General features: G+C 40.7%; 1 protein-coding gene across 1 annotated transcript; it reads right to left on the bottom strand.

The window, feature by feature from the left end:
* Positions 1–31: 31 nt before the first annotated feature.
* On the bottom strand, positions 32–21,224 carry mms19 (MMS19 homolog, cytosolic iron-sulfur assembly component). The gene is made up of 31 exons (XM_080871950.1): positions 21,095–21,224; positions 19,289–19,337; positions 17,630–17,730; positions 17,371–17,456; positions 17,144–17,218; positions 16,437–16,506; positions 14,926–15,054; positions 14,733–14,794; positions 13,295–13,381; positions 13,095–13,169; positions 12,803–12,880; positions 12,347–12,485; positions 11,306–11,460; positions 11,032–11,110; positions 10,451–10,576; positions 10,276–10,357; positions 10,084–10,181; positions 9,840–9,998; positions 9,468–9,623; positions 9,144–9,243; positions 8,738–8,840; positions 6,278–6,355; positions 6,035–6,161; positions 5,841–5,947; positions 5,661–5,717; positions 5,374–5,563; positions 2,872–2,954; positions 2,619–2,783; positions 2,388–2,447; positions 1,505–1,605; positions 32–1,298 (listed from the first exon to the last, which is right to left on the bottom strand). The coding sequence occupies exons 1-31, from the start codon at positions 21,180–21,182 to the stop codon at positions 1,268–1,270; spliced, it is 3,096 nt and encodes a 1,031-aa protein (XP_080728076.1). The 5' UTR covers positions 21,183–21,224; the 3' UTR covers positions 32–1,267.
* Positions 21,225–21,370: the final 146 nt, after the last annotated feature.

The raw sequence follows: 21,370 nt of genomic DNA on the forward strand, positions 1-21,370 counted from the left end.
GGTGACGATATTCAGACAGACACGAGTGAAATTTCAGTGTAAACAAAGGTTTAATGACATCTTAAATATTGTCTTGTTTTCTTGGCATAAGTTGATGTGAGGTCCAAAGTCAGCCAACATTTATGATTTAATATTAACAGAATACAAGGCAGATGTTGAACATGACGTTCACATAACTTAAAAGCCAAACAAAAGTACATTAACCTAAACGGATATTTCATTCTGTAAAAAGTATCCTAACATTTCAGTCAGCGGAAGCTTTCACGCTCGATCCATGAACAGTTGGCACATTCATATTCTAGCAAGTCTCAACATCGGTTAGAGACGTCACTGCTCAGGTATACATTCACATGAGAGTGTAAAAAGGTCACTGATGTGTCTTCCACTGCTGTGGGGGTTGGAAGAAAAGTGGTTCCAAGACTGGAGTAGGTGCCTGCTTTGTCTGCAGTGTGAAATTGCTGGGACACAGTGTGTTAACCACTGTTAAGTATCCAAGTTTCTGCTACGTTACAGTTCTCAAATCTGCTGAAATAATGGCTGCTACTTAAAAGGCATCGAGGCAGATCTAGCGTCACACCGACGCCTTGTCAGCGTCACGCTCTCTGCTTTTATATGCAGTGGGAAAAAAAATTGCTTCTTTTTATACAGGAGCTGAAAAATCCAATTCCCTGGCACTACCTCATTATGGTGCCTACTGACAGATGTTCATGATCTCAGGACAGTAACACTAGATTTGAGACATTCTGAAGAAACACAAATGATTACATGATCTTTGTAAGTGGTTTTTTGTTATTTTGTTAGCTGACCAAACCAGTGTCCCTTCATTATGATTATGACCTTAATGCATATATGATTTTACCAGCTGTAAAACCTAAAATATAAATACGCCTAAAATCTCATTTTGAAATTTTTGCACCTTCAGCAGTGAAATATTTCCCAATCAAAATGACGTCATCTCATTTCATGTGACTGTTTGGTCCAACAGGACAACAATATTCATGAGGCGTAATAACAAAACACTCATTTCATTCTTTTGACTAAGCTCTGCCATCAGATTTATGTGCGTTAGTCTATACAGTCTTGTGCGTTTGTGAAAATACAGACAGTTAAAACATTTCAGTATAAAGGGGAAGAGTAGGAGGGGCAGAAGGAAGCTGGGAGATCCTCGAGGGTGGAGGCTGCTGGAGAGCTGACCCGCAGAGGGTGAGCCGTTGAGTGAGTTGAGTGCTACTTGGTATCTGTAATTTGGTGGCGATTAGGGGGGAAATCATCTTCCACCAGGACTTCCTAAGAGGAACCTACAGGGACAGTTAGAGAAATAGCCATAAACACATGCTTTACTAAATGCTATGGCACCTGTTTACATGCTAGTAAGATTCACAGGACTAGGAAAAGAGTTAGAGTAACATCAGTATAATCACAAGCTGACATGTCTTCTAGATAAATCACTTGTTTTTGGATTTTTTAGAGGAGTCCATCTTTAATAGGAAAAGGTAGTTCTTACCACTGTGCTCTGGCCTGAACCGCCTCCCTCCTCACCAGCCTCTTCTTGTCATCCAGAGGTTTGGCGAGCGCTCGAAGTACTCGGGCCCGAAATGGCAACACCTTAAATCACACACAGATAGGAGGAAAAAAAATCGGTAAAGCAATTAATATGTTAACATTACACTTTTTATACAAGTTTCCTGTTGAAAAAATGTTGGGAAAAGTGACGATTAGAATCACGGACTCTTCTTCTAAGGCCTTAAAGGGGCAGTTCACCACGAAATCCTGTTATGCTCATGAGTGGGTGACAGGATGTAAATATTAATGGTGCTCATCTCGGCTGAGCTGTAATGTTTCTCATTGGTTTAAGTACACAGTAGACAGAAAACAGGTCCCACATGGAGCTGCTCACAAAAAAACTCATGATTTCTAGAGAGAAACATCACTGCTGAGCTTCTCAAATACATTTAACGGTACTTTTGGCAACCAAGCACAAATGCCATTGATAAACAGCACTATGTCCAGGAGGGAAAATACAGAAATTTGACTTATGAGGATCAATAGTGTCACACGATGACAAATTTGTAGCTTGTAATTCTCTGACTCAAACATTGTGGTGAAATCCAACAATCATAAAGACTCCTTTAGTAATTAGCTTCAATATAACTGACTGCATTTAGTCAGATTGGTCAATTCAGTCTGATTGCTAAATGTTTCCATGTTCAGGAACCGTAGTTTATGTTTGTGAGTCCTTATTCAGCTTTTGTAAAACAAAAACACATTTCAATAAACTGGTTGAATTTAAAGTTTTTCAAACAGTTAAAGATAAAACACACAAATTAGGAATTAAAAAAAATCTTATGGAGGTTGAAACCAAAGTATTCAAAGATGGTACGTTTTACCTCATGTACAGGGAAGTAGGAAAGAGCGCTGATGCAGGACAGCGAAGCAATCCGTACACTCTGCAGTGTAAAGGAAAAAACACTGTCATCATTTAATGAACTTATACAGTCCAATAATGAAGGTAGGCTTTTTGTAGAGCACTTACAGCATTAAATACTAAAACAAAACAACAGTTTATAATCTTGAGGAGACTGAATAGTTAGTGAACAGACTGTGGTGATCTAACTAACCATAGCTGGACTGCAGAGGAGGGCCAGCAGCCTGTTGACCAAAGCTTCCAGCTGCTGTATGAGAACTTGTGGTGGGTTGACGAGGACGGGCTCCAGACAGGACAGAGTTGTCAGATGAATGTCCTGATCAGGACCCGACAAGGCTTCCAGCAGCAGAGAAAGAAGCTGCACAGGAACAGGACTTTGATGATTACAGGCACCTACCAGCTCGAGTCATTTCTTACGAGCATCAGAGCTGCTCTGTGTTACTCACCGCTGGAAGTTCAGTGACTTGAACCTGCTTGGGCAGCTTATTGACGATGTTAGATAAAGCTTTCAGGTAGTTGGGCTTCTTCTCTGGTGGAAACAAACAATACACAAATAAACCAAAAACATTACATTCTGAATCTTGTATATACACTGATCAAACAGGGTTTAAAGCATGGAAATCTTTGTCTTCATCAGTTTTTGGTGACAAATTCCTTTTTTTTTTTTTTTCTTGATGTTTGTGACACTTAAATGTTTCAGATAATCAAATATAACACAAGTAAACACAAAATGCAGTTTTTAAGTGAAGGAAGTGAAGAAAAATATCAAAACCTTATTGGCCCTGTTAGAAAAAGTGATTGAGCCCCTAACCTAATAACTGGTTGGGCAAACCTTAGTGGCAACAACTGTAATTAAGCATTTGCGATAACTGCCACTGTGGAGGATTTTTGACTCACTCATCTTTGCAGAATAGTTGTAATTGCTGTGAATTGCCCTTTGTTTTTCATGAGGCATTCGGAGGTGGACTTTCTGGTGTGTTTTGGATCATTTACCTGCTGCAGAACAGACAGACACCTTCCCAAAAAGTTCCACTTTTGTTTCATCAGTCCAAAGAACGTTTTTTTTCCAGAAGTCCTGGGAATCATCAAGATTTTTAATGGCGAATGTGTGACTGGCCTTTATCCTCCTTTTGGTCAGCAGTGCTTTTCTCCTTGATACCCCCCCCCCCGAGGCCATTTTTTCCTCAGTCTCTTTCTTAATGTTGAATCATGAACTCTTGACTTTAACTGAGACAAGTGAGGCCTGCAGTTCTTCAGTGTTGTTTTTGCCTCTTGGATGTGTCGTCGCTGCGCTCTTGGGGTAATTTTGGTCAGCCGCTTACTCCTGGGAAGGTTCACCACTGTTCCAAGTTTTCTTTATTTGTGTATGATGGCTCTTACTGTGGTTCAATCGAGTCCCCAAGCCTTAGAACCCCTGCCAGACTGATAGATGTCAGGGATTTTGTATCTCAGGTGTTTCTTCAGATGGTGGCACGATGTGTTGCTTTTTGAGATCTTTCAGCCTGCTTCACTTTGTCAAACAGCTTCTAATAAAGTGATTTCTTGATTCAACAGGTCTGCCAGTAATCAGGCCTCAGTGTGTTTAGTAAAACTGAACTCATCTTTCCACAAAATGTGGTTAACCGCAGTTAATTCATAGTTTAGCAGGAGGGGCAATTACTTTTTCGGAGAGGACCAGGAGAGTTTGGACGTTTCTCTCTCAATCAATGAAATCATCATCTAAAAACTGCACTTTGTATTTACTCTGGGTATCTTTGTCTGATATTAACATTTGTCTGATGATCTGAAAAATGTAAGCGTGACAAATATGCAAAACACTAGAAAATCAGGAACTTTTTTTTTTTACACCACTGTAATATAAATGTCTGGACTAAACAGCTCACACGTGTAGTTTTATATGTTTCTGCTAATGGTGAAACATTTTTTACACATTTATTTTCAGTAATCTTGTACATCTGAGCACTGCTACTGCACTCTAATTAGTAGGTCTAGTGAATAACACTTCTAAACCTGAACATCATGTGTTGGCTAAGACTTTTGCTATTTTCCCTTTAAGTCTCCTCCATCCAAAGAAACTATTGGTGCAATATTTGCAGTACTCAAGAATAAAAAGCTGTTTCTTTTTTTGCTTCTAAACATTAACGGCAGTGATGGGAATAATGGCGTTACAAGTAACGGCGTTACTAACTAATCTAACTAATTACTATTTCTATCGTTACAACGCCGTTACCGTTACTAACAAGAAAATGCGGTCGCGTTACTATTTTTCAACAAACAGACGGCTGAAGCTGTGTTCAGCTTACCGCACTTTATATCAGTTGCACGGAAGTAGCTGTAAGTAATCTGGGCGCTACAGCTTTAAGCAGCTGCGCGCGCTCCCGCGGACGGCAATCACTTTCTGGCAGACGATCACTTTTTGGCAAAACACCTGTAGCTAGGGGGTAATTAATCATATGAGTGCTGCTGTTTGACTGCGATTGGCTTACCATGACTACTTTAAGAAAGCAACAATGTGATCTATACCAGTTTTTAAATTGTGTTGATAGGCCACGTAAAACCAGAGTCATGATAAACAATATATACGCGGCGTTTTTTCCTGAGTAGTTTCGTCACCTTTACTCTCTAAGGACAGCGCTAGCAAGCACTCTCTGCTTAAGACAAAACTTGTGCATATGATTTTAAAATTGACAATTTATATTTGCATTTAAAGTTATGAAATATGATTAAATAAACATGTTTGTGGTTGCTACAGTAAAAAAATAGAACTTTTTCTACTCTGATTTTATGTTTTTGCCTGATTTTAGATCAATTGTGTTAATACAGTATGTCAAAATGAAAACATAACTGTAAATTCAGACACGTGAGGTTGTGCTGAAAAGGATGATACCAAACAAGGCAAAGTAAATTGTAAATTGTTTGTGTAGGTTCGACTGTCCTGGTGCCTTTACCTTGGGGTGCAGCGTTGAACCCTTGCACCAGCTTGGCTTTGTTCTCGCTGAAGAAGCGCTGGCGGTACATGATGCGTACATCAGCGTGGCAAGCTCTGTTCAGGACGTCGGTGGAGTCACTCATGAGTAGAGAGAAGCCGTCTGCCGCCGCCATCGGACCTAAACCGGCATCGTCGAGCAGAGAGAAGAGCTGCGAGGTACACAGAAAAGAGAGTAACACCAAATGTGTTTTCCACTAAAAACACAGTAAGCATGAAAGCTCCACTGTGTGCTGCTCAGTTTTGTACCTTGTCGGTCAGTGTTGTGAACAGAGGGTGGTATCGCAGAAGCAGAGCCTTGGAAACCTGCGGACAAGCACAACCTTACTATCATTCTGAAAAAGATTTGTAAGGTGAGTGGTGAAACAAGTAAAAGCTCTTAATGCGCTGATGATTAGGAGTGAGCAGTACAGACACAGTCACTCTTACCCAGATCATAAGTGTAAATGCCTGAGTGTGAACAGAGGATGAAGGTGAGTCCAGCTCGCTGCACACTCTCTTCACTGTCCTCTGAATTAGGCTGTCGAGGGAATCTCCTGAAGAAGAAACAGAAAATGTTTTAATAAATGATCTAAAGCTTTTAGATTTAATAAAAGCCAAGCTGTGACAGGACACAAACTGACCCTGTGGTTTCTTGTTGACCAGGCCAGCAAAGCACTTTGCAGCTGACGTGTATGACAGCGGGTGGCTGCAAGTGCAGCTCATCTCCTCCAGTGCCGACAGCAGTTTGTCAATCTGGGGCACCTCCACCTGCAGACGATACTTAACACTGTCAAAACAAACTTCAACATACATTTCCTAAAAGTTTTTATTTATTTCTTTAAATTTAACGGAAATCTGAATTAGTTGTTTAACATGAGACTCACGCCGCGAGGTAGAGAACACACACTGCCCATAAGCAGACAAACCAGCCGAGACAGGCTCCAGGAATCCCCCTCCTGCTTCTGAGAAAAGTAATCACACTTGTTACCCGAGACGTGACCTGATGGAGTGGTTCCAGTTTAAAGCTTGCTTCTACTCATAATGGAATGTGAATGTTGGCATTAATGTGCTTTCAATACTTTTGTCAACTGCTCTTTTTCTCAAGTCAAATAATGGCAAAACACACATTTAAGAGATAAACAAATAAAAATAAATAAATAAAAACTAAACAAATGACTTTTCACTTGAGCTTTTCTGAAATAAAAACATTGTAAAAATATGCATATACCCAGTTGGGTGTTTAGGTTAATTGCCCATAGGTGTGAACGTGAGTGTGAATGGTTGTTTGTCTCTACGTGTTAACCCTGCGACCTGTCCAGGGTCCCTGCCTCTAATGCTGGGCATTCACTGTGCGGTTTTTGGCCCATTTTGAGCAGTTTTCAGTCGTGCGACCGTTTTGGGGGTTGGCCGAGTTTCGCCTTAATCGTGTGTCGTGCATCGTGTTGTAAACATGGGGTAACGAGAAGCGATTAACACCTCACAACCAGCTCCCGATCATCAATCGCTTGGTCGTAAGTAGGGCTGCCACGATTTGTCGACTAGTCACGATTACGTCGACTATCAAAATCGTCGACGACTGATTTAATAGTCGACGCGTCGTTTGAAGCTTTGTAAGATCCCAAAAGACGCAGGAATAAGTAGCAGGATTTAAGAGTGTAATAACGGACTGAAACAGAAGATGGCAGCACTGCATGTACAAGGATGCCAGCTGCCGTTAAACCCCGAAGAAGAAGAAGAAGCAGCTGTGTCCCAGAAATCATAGCGCGGCCCAGCTTAGTTTCCAACAATGGCGGCAGCTAGTTAGTTTTAATATTACTCTTATTATTCTTTCTGGGTCAGAAAATAAACGTTTAACGTATTTTCAGGCGAGAATGTAGCTGTGTAAACCTCAAATATCGGCTCAGTTTATCAGGACACCACATATTTTCAAAAGCGCTCCGACGTTTTCGGAGACGTCTGTTACCCACCAGCTGGATAGCTAGCCGGGGGCTAGGTCACTAGCGCGGTGAGAACACCGGACTCCCGGCAAATTGTTTTCTAACCCACCGCCATCTTTCGCTACTCAGGTTAAATATATATGAGTCACTTAGATAAATTAAAAATGTTGTTGTTTGGCTTTTTTTGTATTTTATTTGTTCCTGAGTAAATCGGTTTGTCTGAGATTAAAGTTATAGTTTTTACACAGCTGAATAAACGTCAAGCAGACAGCTGATTATCAAAAGTGTGAGATGCTGGAGAATATACTCCGTTGTCCTGTTATATTTTAGAAAGCAAGGAGTTCATTAAACTTCACCGAAACAATCTGCAAATTTCATTAAAATTGAATAAACTATCATCTTGTCTTTATTTTTAGTTAGCACAGACCTTACACACTTAAAGCTGTAAGCTAATGATAGTTATATAAGAGCAGATGCTGCTGGTGCAATAAGCTGTAGTTTTACGTCCAGTGGATGATGATCTGATTAGTCGACTAATCGCATAAATAATCGGTGACTAGTCGACTATCAAAATAATCGTTTGTGGCAGCCCTAGTCGTAAGAAAATCAAACGTGTTTGAAATCCTGTCGGCCTTCGTGAGGGTGTCACCGCAGCCTCTCACACTGCGCACGCACAAACACAGAAATGAAAGTGAAAAGGTGGAGCAGCACGGCAGTGCGGCATGTGATCTGGACACAAGCGATGAAAGCACACCTTGTAGAACTTTGGCAAGCTCATCTGAGCCTTTTCGATGTGGCCTCACGAAGTTATCACGACCGCTCTGACCATGAAAATAGTTGGATCTACGCTGCTGCTCAATCACAGCTGCCTGATCAATGTTTTTCATGAGCAATTTAGCAAAGTTGATGGTGGTGGTGTGTCTGTGTGAGTGAAAGACAGAGAGGGAGAGCGAGAGACAGATTTTATGTTATAACCTTCATGTTATGGACGCACAGTGTGAGCACTCAGGTCGCATCAGAGCATCGGGCCGTATAGTGTGAGACCTGCATCGTGACCTACGAACTTCTAACCTCTGCGAGTCAATCGTACAGTTTGAGCAGGAGCTGAATAACGCAACTGAAAAAAAAATTGCACAGTGTATGCCCAGCTTAAGACAGCTGAGATAGGCTCCGCCCCCCACTGAAGAGAATAGATGAATGGTTATGTACATTTATGACCCTATATGTAGTTCTGGCATTGTTTATTTTAGAAAGCTTAAAATCAGAAAAAGCCATCCAGAACACAACACTGCCTTGACATTTGTGTTGACTGCATCAGTTTGTATACCGTCTGATTCTTTATAAACTCTAATTATACAGTCACTAATATTTAATACATAAAATAAATGAGCACAGACAAAAACAGACCTTGAGAAGCTGCATGTGTGAAGGGAACGAGTTGTCAGGCAAAAAAGAGACATCGCCATCCAGGAAGAGAGACACAGCTCTCGACGCCGTCTGCCCCGCCAGGCTGAAAGGAAGCCACACACACCTCATCAAAAAGTACGCTCTGCATTGTGCAAACAAATCAAAGGCATTCGCAAAGAAGAAAAAAAGAGAGACTGTGAAACAGACAGGAAATAGTATATTTAGATCAGCAGGTGTGACACAAAGGAGGAAATACAGCAAGTACAAGCTACTTTTAGTGCAACTTTGTTTTGTTTATCTCTGCATTTAGAGACACTAGGTGTGATAAGAATAACAACATTTACTATGTGTAAATGTGTCAAAAGACAAAATAAAATCAGGCCAAGAGGTGAACAAGATTACTGACGTGGGCTGCAGTCTGGAGCAGGAAGTGCTGATGACAGGAACCATGGCAGACAAGACCACCTCCTCTACCAGAGGACTAGGAGTTCCAGATGATCCCTCACCTGAAGAGCAATTGTTTTTTAAAGTTGGGGGACTAAATGTTTTTGACATGAACACGTTTTACAAATGAAAGCTCAATTCAGTTGTTAGAAAAATATAACTGTAGCTTCAGGACTCAATGGATGGAAGTCTGTTAATTCATAAGTTATACTGAGAAGATTCAAATTAAAACTATTTTGATGACGTAAGATGAAGCTGGTCAATCCTTTCACTGATCCTTTCTCACCCTGCAGTGCTGCCTGGAGCGCCAGAGACAACAGGTGTGGGATGATGATGTTGTGGAAGCAGCGTCCCGCTTCCTCGGTGTCCTGGACCTGCTCTGCTATTCTCTGAAGGCTGCGGCACGTCAGCACCACCTCATCCACTGAAAAACTAACATCACCTGAAATGAACAAGATGTCACAGAGGTGTTAACCTTAGAGCATTTCATAGGACAACAACACGCTTTGGTAAAGCTTTTTGAATTTGGAGACTAACTCCAGTGAAGTGATGTGTGATTGTAAATTTGCACCATGACCCACTGATCAGTTATAAACATACTATATATAAATATAAGTACTTGAAGCTAAAAAAAAAAGCATCTTTTTTGCCAGATTACCTGTGTGTGCTGAACGAAGGACCTCCAGGAGGACAGGTGTGCTCTCCTGGACAACACTGGGTTGGATGGACACTGCAGCCAGAGCTGACAAACACCGCTGACGCACTGCATGATGGGAATGTAGTTCAGAAGCCTCCCCTTGGTCTTGATTCATGGGCTCTGAACAGACAGGAGGGCCAGGTCACATAAACACTACTTGTATGTGTTCCTGTGCCTAAAATACATGATATTTTCAGCAGCTTACCAGTATACATCTCGTTCTTTAGTCTTGGAATCAGTTTGGAGATGACGAGTGCCGGGTGCAGCTGCGCTAAGGCTCCAGCACACTCCGCCACAGCAAGACTGGAGGCAGAAACAAGACAAACACAAGAGAGGTGTCAGGATGAACGGGATTCAAATAGATAACAGGGAGCATCAAAGAGAAACGAAAGCTCACCTGACTCTGTCATCCTCTTCAATCAGCAGCAGTCTGGTCAGATGATCAAGAGCTAGCTCAATATCAGATTCTAACAGCAGACCTGAACAAGGGGAAAATATTTACAACATTCGTGAAAAACGTCTGACTCTGTTATAACGCTTTTAAGCAATTATATATTTTTAAATTTAAGTACCTGCTTGTTGTGCCAGTGATGTGAGCACAGAGGTGGCAGTGATCTGCAGGCTGGAGTTGTTCTCAGAGAGAGCAGAAAACACGACGCCGCACAGAGATTCTCGGAAGGCTAAAAACACACTCTCATCTGAAGTAAAGAGACGAAACGCAGTTACGAGAAACAGAGGAGGTCAAAGCTGTAGTTCCCTTGGTCACAGTCAAGCAGCAAGTAAACAGTTATCTTTTTTTTTTTAACCACACTATAACTGTTTGAAGTTTGTGACAATTACAGTGTAAACACACAGAAACTGACAATGATTAAAGGTCAACAGCCGTAACCAAGTAAAGTTTTTCTTTGGTCACTGGACTGAATGTTTTAGCTTGACTCAGTTCAAACAAAAGACAAACAAAACTGTTTGATATATATCAGCAAAGTCACAGTCAAGAAGATTCAAATATTTACAGGATCGAGGACGTGCATATCTGAAATGTAGAGTAACAAATGAAGAGCTATAATTTCAAGATTTTATGGCCGATGTTGAAGTTTAATGAGATGCAGCGGTGACTAGAAGAGGGAAAAACAGCAGTGAACACAGCACTCACCATTGTCTGAAGACTGGCAGTTTTTTACTGAATGGATAAATCGCTGCACCACCTCCAGTAATGTCCTTCTATGGGAACACTGCACAGAGAGAGAAACAGATGTGATCATGGACTTAGTTGTGTTAAAAACAAAACAAAAACATAAAAATCCAGATGTTAATCAAAGAAAACAGGCTCTAGAGTTCTCATACAACACATTCTCTCTACTCTACCCATACTTAAATAGCCCAATATTAAACCAGTTAAACATGTAGACATCAGCTGTCTCTATTACCTGTGCTCTGTTGTTATATTGCTCAAGTAGCGATGGCATGACAGCAGCTGTAATGATGTGACTCGCACTAGTGGAGGCGCTGCAGGCGGCTTGGAGGAGCTTTGCGCTCGGCCATACAAGCTTTAAGTCTGGTTCACACAGGTGAGGTTTGCAGTCTGAAAAAAAGCACAACACAGTACAACACAAGACCCATTTGAATGTCTCAGAGACTCATTGTTTAAAACTACGTTTAACAATAAATACTGATTTCTTCCAAAGAACCGCTGACAATTACAGTGTGTTTACGTTGACTGTATAGACTGTAAATAAAAGATGGACCCAGTAACTGTGACATCACCCTCAGTTTTTTGGGCTCCTCATTATAAAGCCTCAACATTAGCAATTTTGGTCACTGCACTGTTGTTTTTTCTGGAGCTAAAAGTGTTTAGTATTTAGGCAAGAGGGGGTTGCTAAGTTATTAGCTAATGCTAAGTCTAAAAAGCTCACAAAGGCCTGGCAGAGAACCCCTGGCTACAGCTATCTGTGTAGACATCTGTCAGTCAGAGAGGCCACGACCCTAACTTTACAACAGTATCCAAATATATCTGCTGTATTTAAAAAGCAGCGGGTAGAACACTTTTTCTAACAGGTTGTAAAAATGCATTTCATGGTGTCATGTTGGGAATTTTAACACTGAAGTCAGCCTCAGGGGGCCTTGAGAAGTACCAATTTTTCCATAGCAAGTGATTGTTGCCATAGGAGTTGGGATCTAGGCCTTTTGGACCCGGCCCTAAGACTCAAATATTGTGTTTTCAACCCACCTGTACAATCAATCTGTTAGACAGCAAACATGATATATTAGGTTATGAAAAAGTTGTGGTGGTATACACAGTATATATATTTAAAAAAAAAGTTTCCTGCCAACTTCCTCCCCAGTGTACTGTACTACATAGTGCCATATTCCTCCTCGTCAGTATACAGAATTTCATTTCTATGTTTCTTTCTGGAACAAATGTACCTTTTTTCACATTTTCATGCATGCATAACAAAGCTGCATTTTACCTGTGAGAATGAAATCCAGGAATGTGCTGAGGGAGTCCTCAGAGTCAGAGCTGAGGACTGAGCGAGACAGACAGGAAGTGAGTGCGGTAAGAGCAGCGAGGCCTGCAGACTCGATCCTCTCGCTGGAGGTTTGAAACACCTGCAACGACACAACAAGCACAACTTAACTTGACTCTGCTGTTGTTAGTTAAACAGCAGTGAGGTCTTCATTCGCTTAATGCTACAAAAGAAACCTAGTATTTGGTGTTTCAGAAAGCACTACTGGCCTTAAATGTGCCTATGTTTTTTATGAGGGTGGAGTGGGTCAAAACGAGCTAAAAACAGAAATTAAAATCACACCACACCGAATAAAGACCAGCTACAAGATATTAAAATATGTCTTAACAGAGCCAAGGCACAAAATAAGTACTACAAGTACTACTGCTATTTACATTTAAAAACTGATCTCAAACAGACCTCTCTGCGTACTGCTGTCCACAGTCCCTGCAGGAATTCAGCCACATGCTTGTGTTCATACTGTGACACACAAGCAGCCTGAAAATGTAAAAATAATCACAATTTATCTACATGACTCTGCGCTGGACCACTTGTGACAAACGACTCTGCTGCTTAAGGGAATCGTGAGCTGTGCATCATTCACCTTTACTCATGCATACTCTGTGCAGCTGACAGTCAAATGTTTATATCTGAACTGTAAGCTCCTGTTTTAGCTGGAGGCACACAACATTTTTAGAGACGAGTTTCTCACCAGAGTCTGCAGCGAGTCCAGCTTTGCGCTCTGAACGTCTGAGTCCAGCTTCTCGATGAGGAGAGGTAACAGAAACTGTAAGATAGCAACAAATATTAGCGCAGAGGCCCTTCGTTTAGTTTGCTTAGGAGGAAAAGCTCCAAAACAGAAAAAGTAAACGACGTTTGAAAAAAACATAAATAAATAATACTTTCACTCACCTCTGCAAAATTTGGAGTCCCAGTAAGGACGGCCCTCAGAGCCTGAACCAGTTCCTCCCTGGTGATGCCATGTGGGTCATTAGGAGGCTGAAGTGAGAAGAGATTTAAGAAGTCTATTAAAACATGCAGAACCCTACAAACATTCACAGATAATGGAAAGTACATCACACCCCCTCCCAGTTTCCTGTCCCTCTTCACTGCGCTATCAAATAATGAATATAAAGACTCCAATGCATATATGAAAGATGTCTCTTTTGTTATACAAGCACCAAGGTGAGTGTCGATATTTCTGACAAACACAAATATATAAATGCAGAAAGACTCGTGCTATTGCAGACTTGCATTTGCATTTCATTTAATACCTGAAATAATACAATAAAAATGTAATCTCAAAGACCACTGATCAGTCATTATCAACTGGCAACCAATCGTGAAGCAAAAATGCTGCCCAAAATTCACAGGGTTAAACTTTAGATCTCTGTCTTATATTGCTTTACAACACATGAACAATATTTATTACACGTTGTTGTCACATGTATCCCAGTTTGGCCTACAAGGAGTTCTAACATCAGTGTTAATTTCCTCAACCAATAATTCTAATGAGGTTGTTGATGCATTCGCTTTCATCAACACCCCCCCCCCACACACACACACACAAAAAATGCACAAGGACAAAAACTACAGTTTAACGTATCAACATGTTCATTAACGAATAAAAATGAAATGAGTTGTAAATAACTCAGTGGCAGAAACAAACTTTTACACTTTTTGTCACCTTTAGATTTAGTCTATGATAACATTACAACATTTAGCTGATAAAAACTTAAACGCCTAAATTATGAATGAAACTAAATGATGTTTTAGTCAGAAGATTAAGATTAAAGCTAAATCAAAATTTGCTGTGAAAACGAAAACTTTGTAACATGTTATGGTTTAAAATGGTCACTAATTAGTGAATCAGTAAATATAATCATTATTAAATATAAACTATGACTATCATAGCATGCTCATATAGATCAATGCAAATGTATAATAATAGATTTTCTAAATGATCCAATCTGTCGACTGATGTGTTGGGATATATTGTCTAAAGTGTTCAGAAACTAATGCTGATCCTGCACTGTTTCCTGTTTCCTCTTCAGTTTAGACTGATGAGGGATGCTGGCCTTGAATGCTTAATAATACACATGGTTAAATATGCCCGTTCTTATACTTTACATGATGTTTTACGTCACATACACAACAAGCTTTGCACCCATGTGCTGCTTTGCTCCAGAGAGACCTGTGATGCTCTGTGACATTGAGCTGCTTTTCGCGAGCAGTCGCTGCGTTATAACTTCCTACAGAGTCTGTCTGAGGTCACAGGAAGTCAGTGATGACATTTATGTCTGCTACACTCAGTTCTCGGTCCAAACCAGCTGAGTAAACAGGGACTTACTGGGGAGAAGTCGATTGGGAAATAGCAGGACGTCACTTCAAACAGTTCCTCTGTGAATTTACCTGAGACAGCAGATAGGAAAGGAATGGGAGTTACAGTTTGATCACTGTGGCAGAAAAAAGGTGAGCTGCAGGTCAGGGACGCACAGAAATACAGAAGAGGTGACGGTGAGAAGAAATTATGGTGTTCTCACCGAGCTCATAGCCTCTGTGAATAAGGTTTTTGGCAATCTGAAAGGCCAACAAGAGGTTGCGAGGATCTCGCTCCCCGTCCATGGACTGCACAAAACCGAAGACAAAGTCGGCACCCAAACCCTTAAGTTCTGTGGGGAAACGAAGCAGGGACACATCATGTGGGGAAAAAAAAGTTTTGCAACACAACAGACAAACACTGGTTCACACAATGACTAACAATGGCTTGCGTGAGAGTGCCACGATAAAGGAACTATACAACCAACCGTCTCTTCCTCAAAACTAGGAAAGCTGGTGAGGGTGTATCGGTGAAGCTTACTACCATCTCCAGGTGGGGATGATTATTATTTTGGCATGAAGAGCAAAAAAACCCACAAGATTAATTTTCTTATGTGAAGTTAAAATATTAAAATGGAAGAAACAAGTAACAGCAGCTAAAAAAAAACATTGGTACTAAGGGGATTTGTCAGTTTTCTAATGATTGCATCTTCTTCTCAATCATTCACTTCCTCTTATTTAACCTACACACACACACACACACACACACACTCTGACTGCTCCTGAAGCAGCTGTATGACGTTTCATTCCCTAAGTCAGAGGGCAGATATCAAAGCTCATATCAGAGCCAGAGATCCCAGCAAGATTCATTCATGTTTACTTTGATAAATCAGTCTTTGATGACTCGGTCTGAATCGTGATTAGAATGTTGTGATTAGTCATGTTGATTATCATCATATTGGAGATGAAGAAGAGTGTAATGATTTTTAAGACTCTGACAGTGTTCTTAATATAGTTTAAAACAGAGTCATTAAACCCCACAAATCACCTACAATCAGCCTTACTGGATCGGATTAATATCACCAGTTTGTAATTAAACTGTTTTATCTACAGTTGCTGTAACCTGCATGCTGTACATGTCAGGTCACAGCTGAATAACGAAGATTTACAACTCATTTAAAATCTATTTAGATCACAGCTGTTTTTTTATATATAATAATGAAATGATTCTGTGTAAATGAGTAAACATCTCTGCTACTTATATATATAAAAATCATATTTTTCCCCTCTTCTGTTGTTAATACAAACAACGCAATCAAACATGATCCACAGAATTAAACAGGAGGGTCTTGCCCGTTGCCACGGTGAACATGGTCTGGAACCAAACAATCAGAGCTTACATTTAAAGTTTGTTAAATCTGCTTTCTGGAACAAAGCCCAGGTCACAGTACCATCCCTCCTGTAAGCGTTTCCATTTTAACAGCTGGTAGCTAAACACAACTATTCCACTGTCAGCCCTCCATTTTCATTTTTTACATATGGCTGTTATCCTAAAATATTAGCCAAACAGAGGACAGCGTGTCAGCGCCTTCCATTACTGCTGTGAGATTGTCCGACTTTTAAAACTCATGCTCAATTCTTAAATCACCGGTTATTTCAACATGACCTGCTTCCTTCCACAGAGCTTTCTGTCTCTGTTAACTGAGGTTTTGTGAATCAAACCATAATCTCTTACCCGCCTCTCTGGTCTCCATGATGTTGATAAGCATGCTGTAAACACATGCTCTCTCTGACAGCATCAGAGACTGCAGGGGAAATAAATACATTTGTTATTAGTAGGAACGGTTTTAGATGAGTCAGTTTTACCAGCAAAAACAATAACAGAGAGGAAACAAGAACATCTAACAAGTGTGGCACGATGTTTCCGACAGTGTGCTACATTAGGTTTTAAATGCATTACTTTCGGAAAAATCAAACACCGCAAAACTAGGAAAAGTCACAAAATGTCCACTAACGTCAGAAAAAACAACTCAGACAGTGGAACTGTTGACATCATATGTGGAATATAAAACGTGAATTGTTTGGTTAATCATAATAAATTCTTTGATTAATGGTGCAAACTCGTGCACTGCAAATTGCTTAAATGTAATTTTTAACATTAGCATAACCCTCCAAGTACAGTGACCTAGATTAGTTATAGATGTTAGGTGAGTTATTTCTAAGCAACAACTTGATCTTGGCAATAATTTTGGTTAAGTAAAATACACCATGCGGTCTTTGTAAAATCCATGTTCTCTTCAATTCCCATTTTAAAGAACACAAAGACAACAAAGCTCACAACTAAGTATTAAAACTATGACATTATGTAGGTAAAAATCAACCCAGCACTGTCATTATTCCTCAGAATAACACTTTAAATGTACAACAATATGACAGTCTCACCTGTACGTGGATGTCCTGGAACACTGACCTCAACATGGACACAGCTGAGCCAGGAGGCAGGTTTGTACACTTTGTCTGAATTGGGGGGGGGGTGTACATTAACAAAACAGTAAGAGGAAATCCACAACCACAACCTTCACATCTGGAACTTCTCAAAAAAAGTCCCTCAGCCTGAAATGAACTTGCAGATTTGAGCAGAAACTAAATGTTATCAAAGAACGACTAACCAGCTCCTTTAGCCCCTTTAAGACGGGAGGTGTGACGACATAATGATCCTTCAGACGGTTTTCATAGAAGGCAATAAGCACTTCCACTGTGGAGAAGAACAGGAAGAAATGCTGAGTGCTGATCGCCCCTTGACATGAATAAGCGTCATCGTAAGACATATATGAATATAAAATGTAGTTATTTGAGTGCATTTTTGATTTGTCACTTTGCAAGAAGCTGTGCAATGCTGGCACAGTATATGGAAGGAGAAAGGTGTACCTTCTCTCTCTGTAAGCTCTCTATAGCACTCCTGCAAAACCTCAGAGAGCAGAAGGACTCCTCGGGCTCGAGTGTGAGGCTGAGAACTGGTCAGACTGGACCTTTAACAGGAAAGGTAATGAAGATGGAAGTTGATATTAGATAGGAATATAATTGCAAATAGAGCAGGGCGATATGGCCAAAAATATTTATCACGATATATATTTGAAAATTTGCGATAACGATATAACCGACGATATAATTGATGCGAGACAAAATACAACTCCACAACATTACTAGCGCAAAAAGACAACCTTCCATTTATTTTCACTTAAACAAGAAGCTGGTTTTTATGTACATTAAAGCTTTATAAAAATGTAACAGTGCAAATGCAAATTCCTTGCTGAAAGTTTAACCAAAAGGCATTTCCAGTAGAAATGGGCTGACATATCCTGAGCATAACCATATATAATATCCACTGAAGTTAAAAATAGGTGCTTTGCAACATTAAACTGCAGTGTGCAGTACGCATTTTTCGGACCATAAGGTGCACGGGATTATAAGGCACATTAAGCGAAACAAAGCAGTCAGATAAATCAAACTTTATTAAACTCATTCTTCTTGCTTCCTCCACTTCTGTACCATTGATTCATTAATGTTGAATTCTCTGGCAGCTGTTCTATTCCCATGTTGTTGCAGTATATTAATGACTGACCTCGTATTGTGGATGGATTATCTCAGTTGTTCTCCTGACTGAAGTTTGGTCCGTTTACAGCATCCTGCCATGCGATTGCATTTGTCTCTAACCATGAAGAACCTTCACGTTAACTTTTATAAGTGGAAAAGTGTTAGTGTTCGTCCTCCAGCTTCACTGTTTATGTTATGCTAACATAGCTGTGTCGCTAGCAATCACGTAGCACATCATTATATACCAGCTAGCCCAACTTCAGTAACCCTACAAACGTCACTGCTGTTTAGTTTCCTGTCTTCATTTATGTTGGAAGTGATAGCAGAGCTGTACGTTTGATTTTTTTCAGAAATCTCTCAGTCAGAACATGCAATATCATGCTTAGGTAACTAGCGAAACTAGCGAGCTAACTTCCGCTAGCTTCCTGCTAACTTCTAACTCCGTTAAATGTAATAACTTTTGTTTTCATGGATGCCTGGAAGTTAAACTTTATAGTTACACCTGGTAAAGCAGCAATGCTGATCGTTTTATTAAAGATGAAAGAATTTAGACAGTTTTTAACTCTAAGTGATGCTGCAGTGTTGTTTGACCTGAGGAGTTTAGGACCCAGATTACTCCCAGATTTAAGAGCATCTTAGTCCGACAAATATGACAATAACAACGGCCGCTTGCATGTTCTGCAAAAAAATGTGCTTTGTTGTGTATCTGATGGACAAACACCAAACCAGTTCCACATCACGGAAGTTGCACCATTTTTACAAACCAATTCTGGTTCATCTGTTTCACTCAACAATCGGCCATGTGCGTATGAAAACAAAGGCACTGCGCATGCGCGTTTTACTCCCATTCTATCGCGATATTTCATTTTCCTATCGTTGCCTAACATTATACCGGTATTACCGTGAACGGTATAATATGGCCCAGCCCTAATTGCAAACTCTGGCTGGTTCGGGCTGATATTTTCCCCTGACATGACGATGAACACAGCTTACCCCAGTGCTTCCACCAGCTGCAGAACTGTAAACTTCCCATCTTTGACACCTGAACAAAACAAACAAACAAACAAACAAATAAGTTTAGTGAAGTGAAGTGATGAGCTACAGCAATGCAAGAACACGCATGCTCTTAACTCTAGTAGTTGTACCAGGTTATAATTCAAAGGTAAGGCCACAGGGTTCATAGTTGGGTTGCGGTCACGTGGTTCTGATGACGTGCGGAGGCAGCGCGATTTTTGAGTGGAGGGCGGAAGTAAACATGGAGGACACTGTGGAGAGTCAGGAGAGCAGCTATTGTGCAACTTTAGACCCCGTTTCTCGGGAGAGATATAAACAGATAGTTAAAAAATATATCGGACGTGATCCGTATTCTTTGAAAATGTCCGAATACACCACAGAAGTAAAGGATTTGCCTACTATCGAGGCTGTGGATATCACCAACTACTTGGTCCTCCAGACTTCTTACTACACTAGGCAGCAAATGAAAGCTTTCAAGAGTCTGGAGGCGTACAATTTTTTTGTCAGCGGGTGGGTCCACAACCTTGGAACAAAACGTCTCCGTGATGGATACAGTTTGGTGTTTGCAAGGGTGAGTGTTTGTTCTTATATTGCTTTATCTTAAACACGCTAACAGTTAGCGGTAGCGGCTTTAACGTCAACAAACATGCCACATCCTTAGGACTTCGTTAGAGTGACAGTTGTTTGTTTCAAGGTAAACCATTCTCAGAGGTCTAACGAGACACCTCTGAAGACTTGGGTAATTGCAAAGGAGGATGGAGAAGTGATTGCAGCTCATTGCAATTGTATGGCAGGGTTAGTAGCCTAATTAAGTAGGCTCAAATCCGGGCTCTCAGCCGTCTGTTGCATATCCAAAATCGCCTCTGCACATCGATGCTGTTCTGCCTTAACCTTCATTCTTTTCTCTCGTTTGAGAACTGATTCCGATCTGGGTTTTCGTTCGTAGCCGAGATTGACCGTCGGAGCCCAGTCCTCCGACTCTTCGTCATCCAAAGCACTTGGGCAGCCTATAGTCCCAATCAAGTCAATATTAGACTACTAACTTAAAAGCACTAAGTAAACGAGAATTTAACGACAACCTAATGCTAATAAGTTCGTTTGCAAACATAACATTACCTCTGACGAAGTGGTCGCTGCAGACACGGGCATTGGCAGACTCTGCTCCTCCCGACTGTAAACGTAAATTTAAAATCCATTTTTTCCTACGTTTTTCGGTTAGAATTTTCCATTTTTCTCCTCTTCGTTGGGCTATTTTTGGTACCCTAAAATACCGTTTATCAGTTTCTCGGGTCGACCTACTGGAGCATCCGTAAACACAACAGGACATAGGCATTTTGCGTACTGTCTGTCTGTGATTTTGCGCTTATCTTTTTCACTTCCGACCGCCAGTCAAATTTCGCGCTTTACGTCGACGTCACGTCTACGTCAAATGAAACCTAGCTATTGACAGGCTACCTTACACAAACTCAGCAGCTAGCAACCAGCATGTGCTTTAACCACTACGGACTAGCATCAAATTAAGAGTCCTTGTGAAGTGGCAATGTGTTCAAACTCGATGTATACATTCAGAGTGTGCATTTACATCGACAAAATGAGCAAATATATTTTCACGGCGAATGCTTACTCTTTATCTTGCGGTTATAACACTACACAGGATGTTGTGGCGCTAAGTTAGCTAGTTAACCATCACGTCTCGCTGCGCATCCTCGGAGAGCAGCTCTACAGCCTCTCCGGTGTTACTCTTATGAAAAATGTCACCGGCAAACCGCGACGAAAGCCTTTTACCTTTTGCTGCATCTTTGGCCTTGCTGTCCTGCAGTCCAGACACAAATTCCTCCACCAGAGACAGCGCCAAGGTACTGTCCGCAGCCATCGTGTCCCTGTAACTACTTCACTGGCACTACGCATGCGCGAAAACTTTAGGTGAATCGCAAAAAGCGATGGGTTTTAGATTATATCTGATAAAAATAAAACCGTTAAAACCAGTATAATATTATTTCCACACGTTTTTCATATTTATAGAAATGGTGGAAGAAAATCTTCAATATTATTTTTCCTTTA

This window comes from Rhamphochromis sp. 'chilingali', assembly GCF_963969265.1.
Source record: "Rhamphochromis sp. 'chilingali' genome assembly, chromosome: 22".
In the NCBI taxonomy this organism is placed as follows: domain Eukaryota; kingdom Metazoa; phylum Chordata; class Actinopteri; order Cichliformes; family Cichlidae; genus Rhamphochromis; species Rhamphochromis sp. 'chilingali'.

Coding starts and splice junctions, on each gene's coding strand:
- mms19 (XM_080871950.1), bottom strand. CDS start 21,182: ATGGCTGCGGACAGTACCTTGGCGCTGTCTCTGGTGGAGGAATTTGTG. Junction 19,338..21,094: donor GGCCAAAGATGCAGCAAAAG/GTAAAAGGCTTT, acceptor TGTTTTGTTCAG/GTGTCAAAGATGGGAAGTTT. Junction 12,881..13,094: donor TGGACTCGCTGCAGACTCTG/GTGAGAAACTCG, acceptor TTACATTTTCAG/GCTGCTTGTGTGTCACAGTA.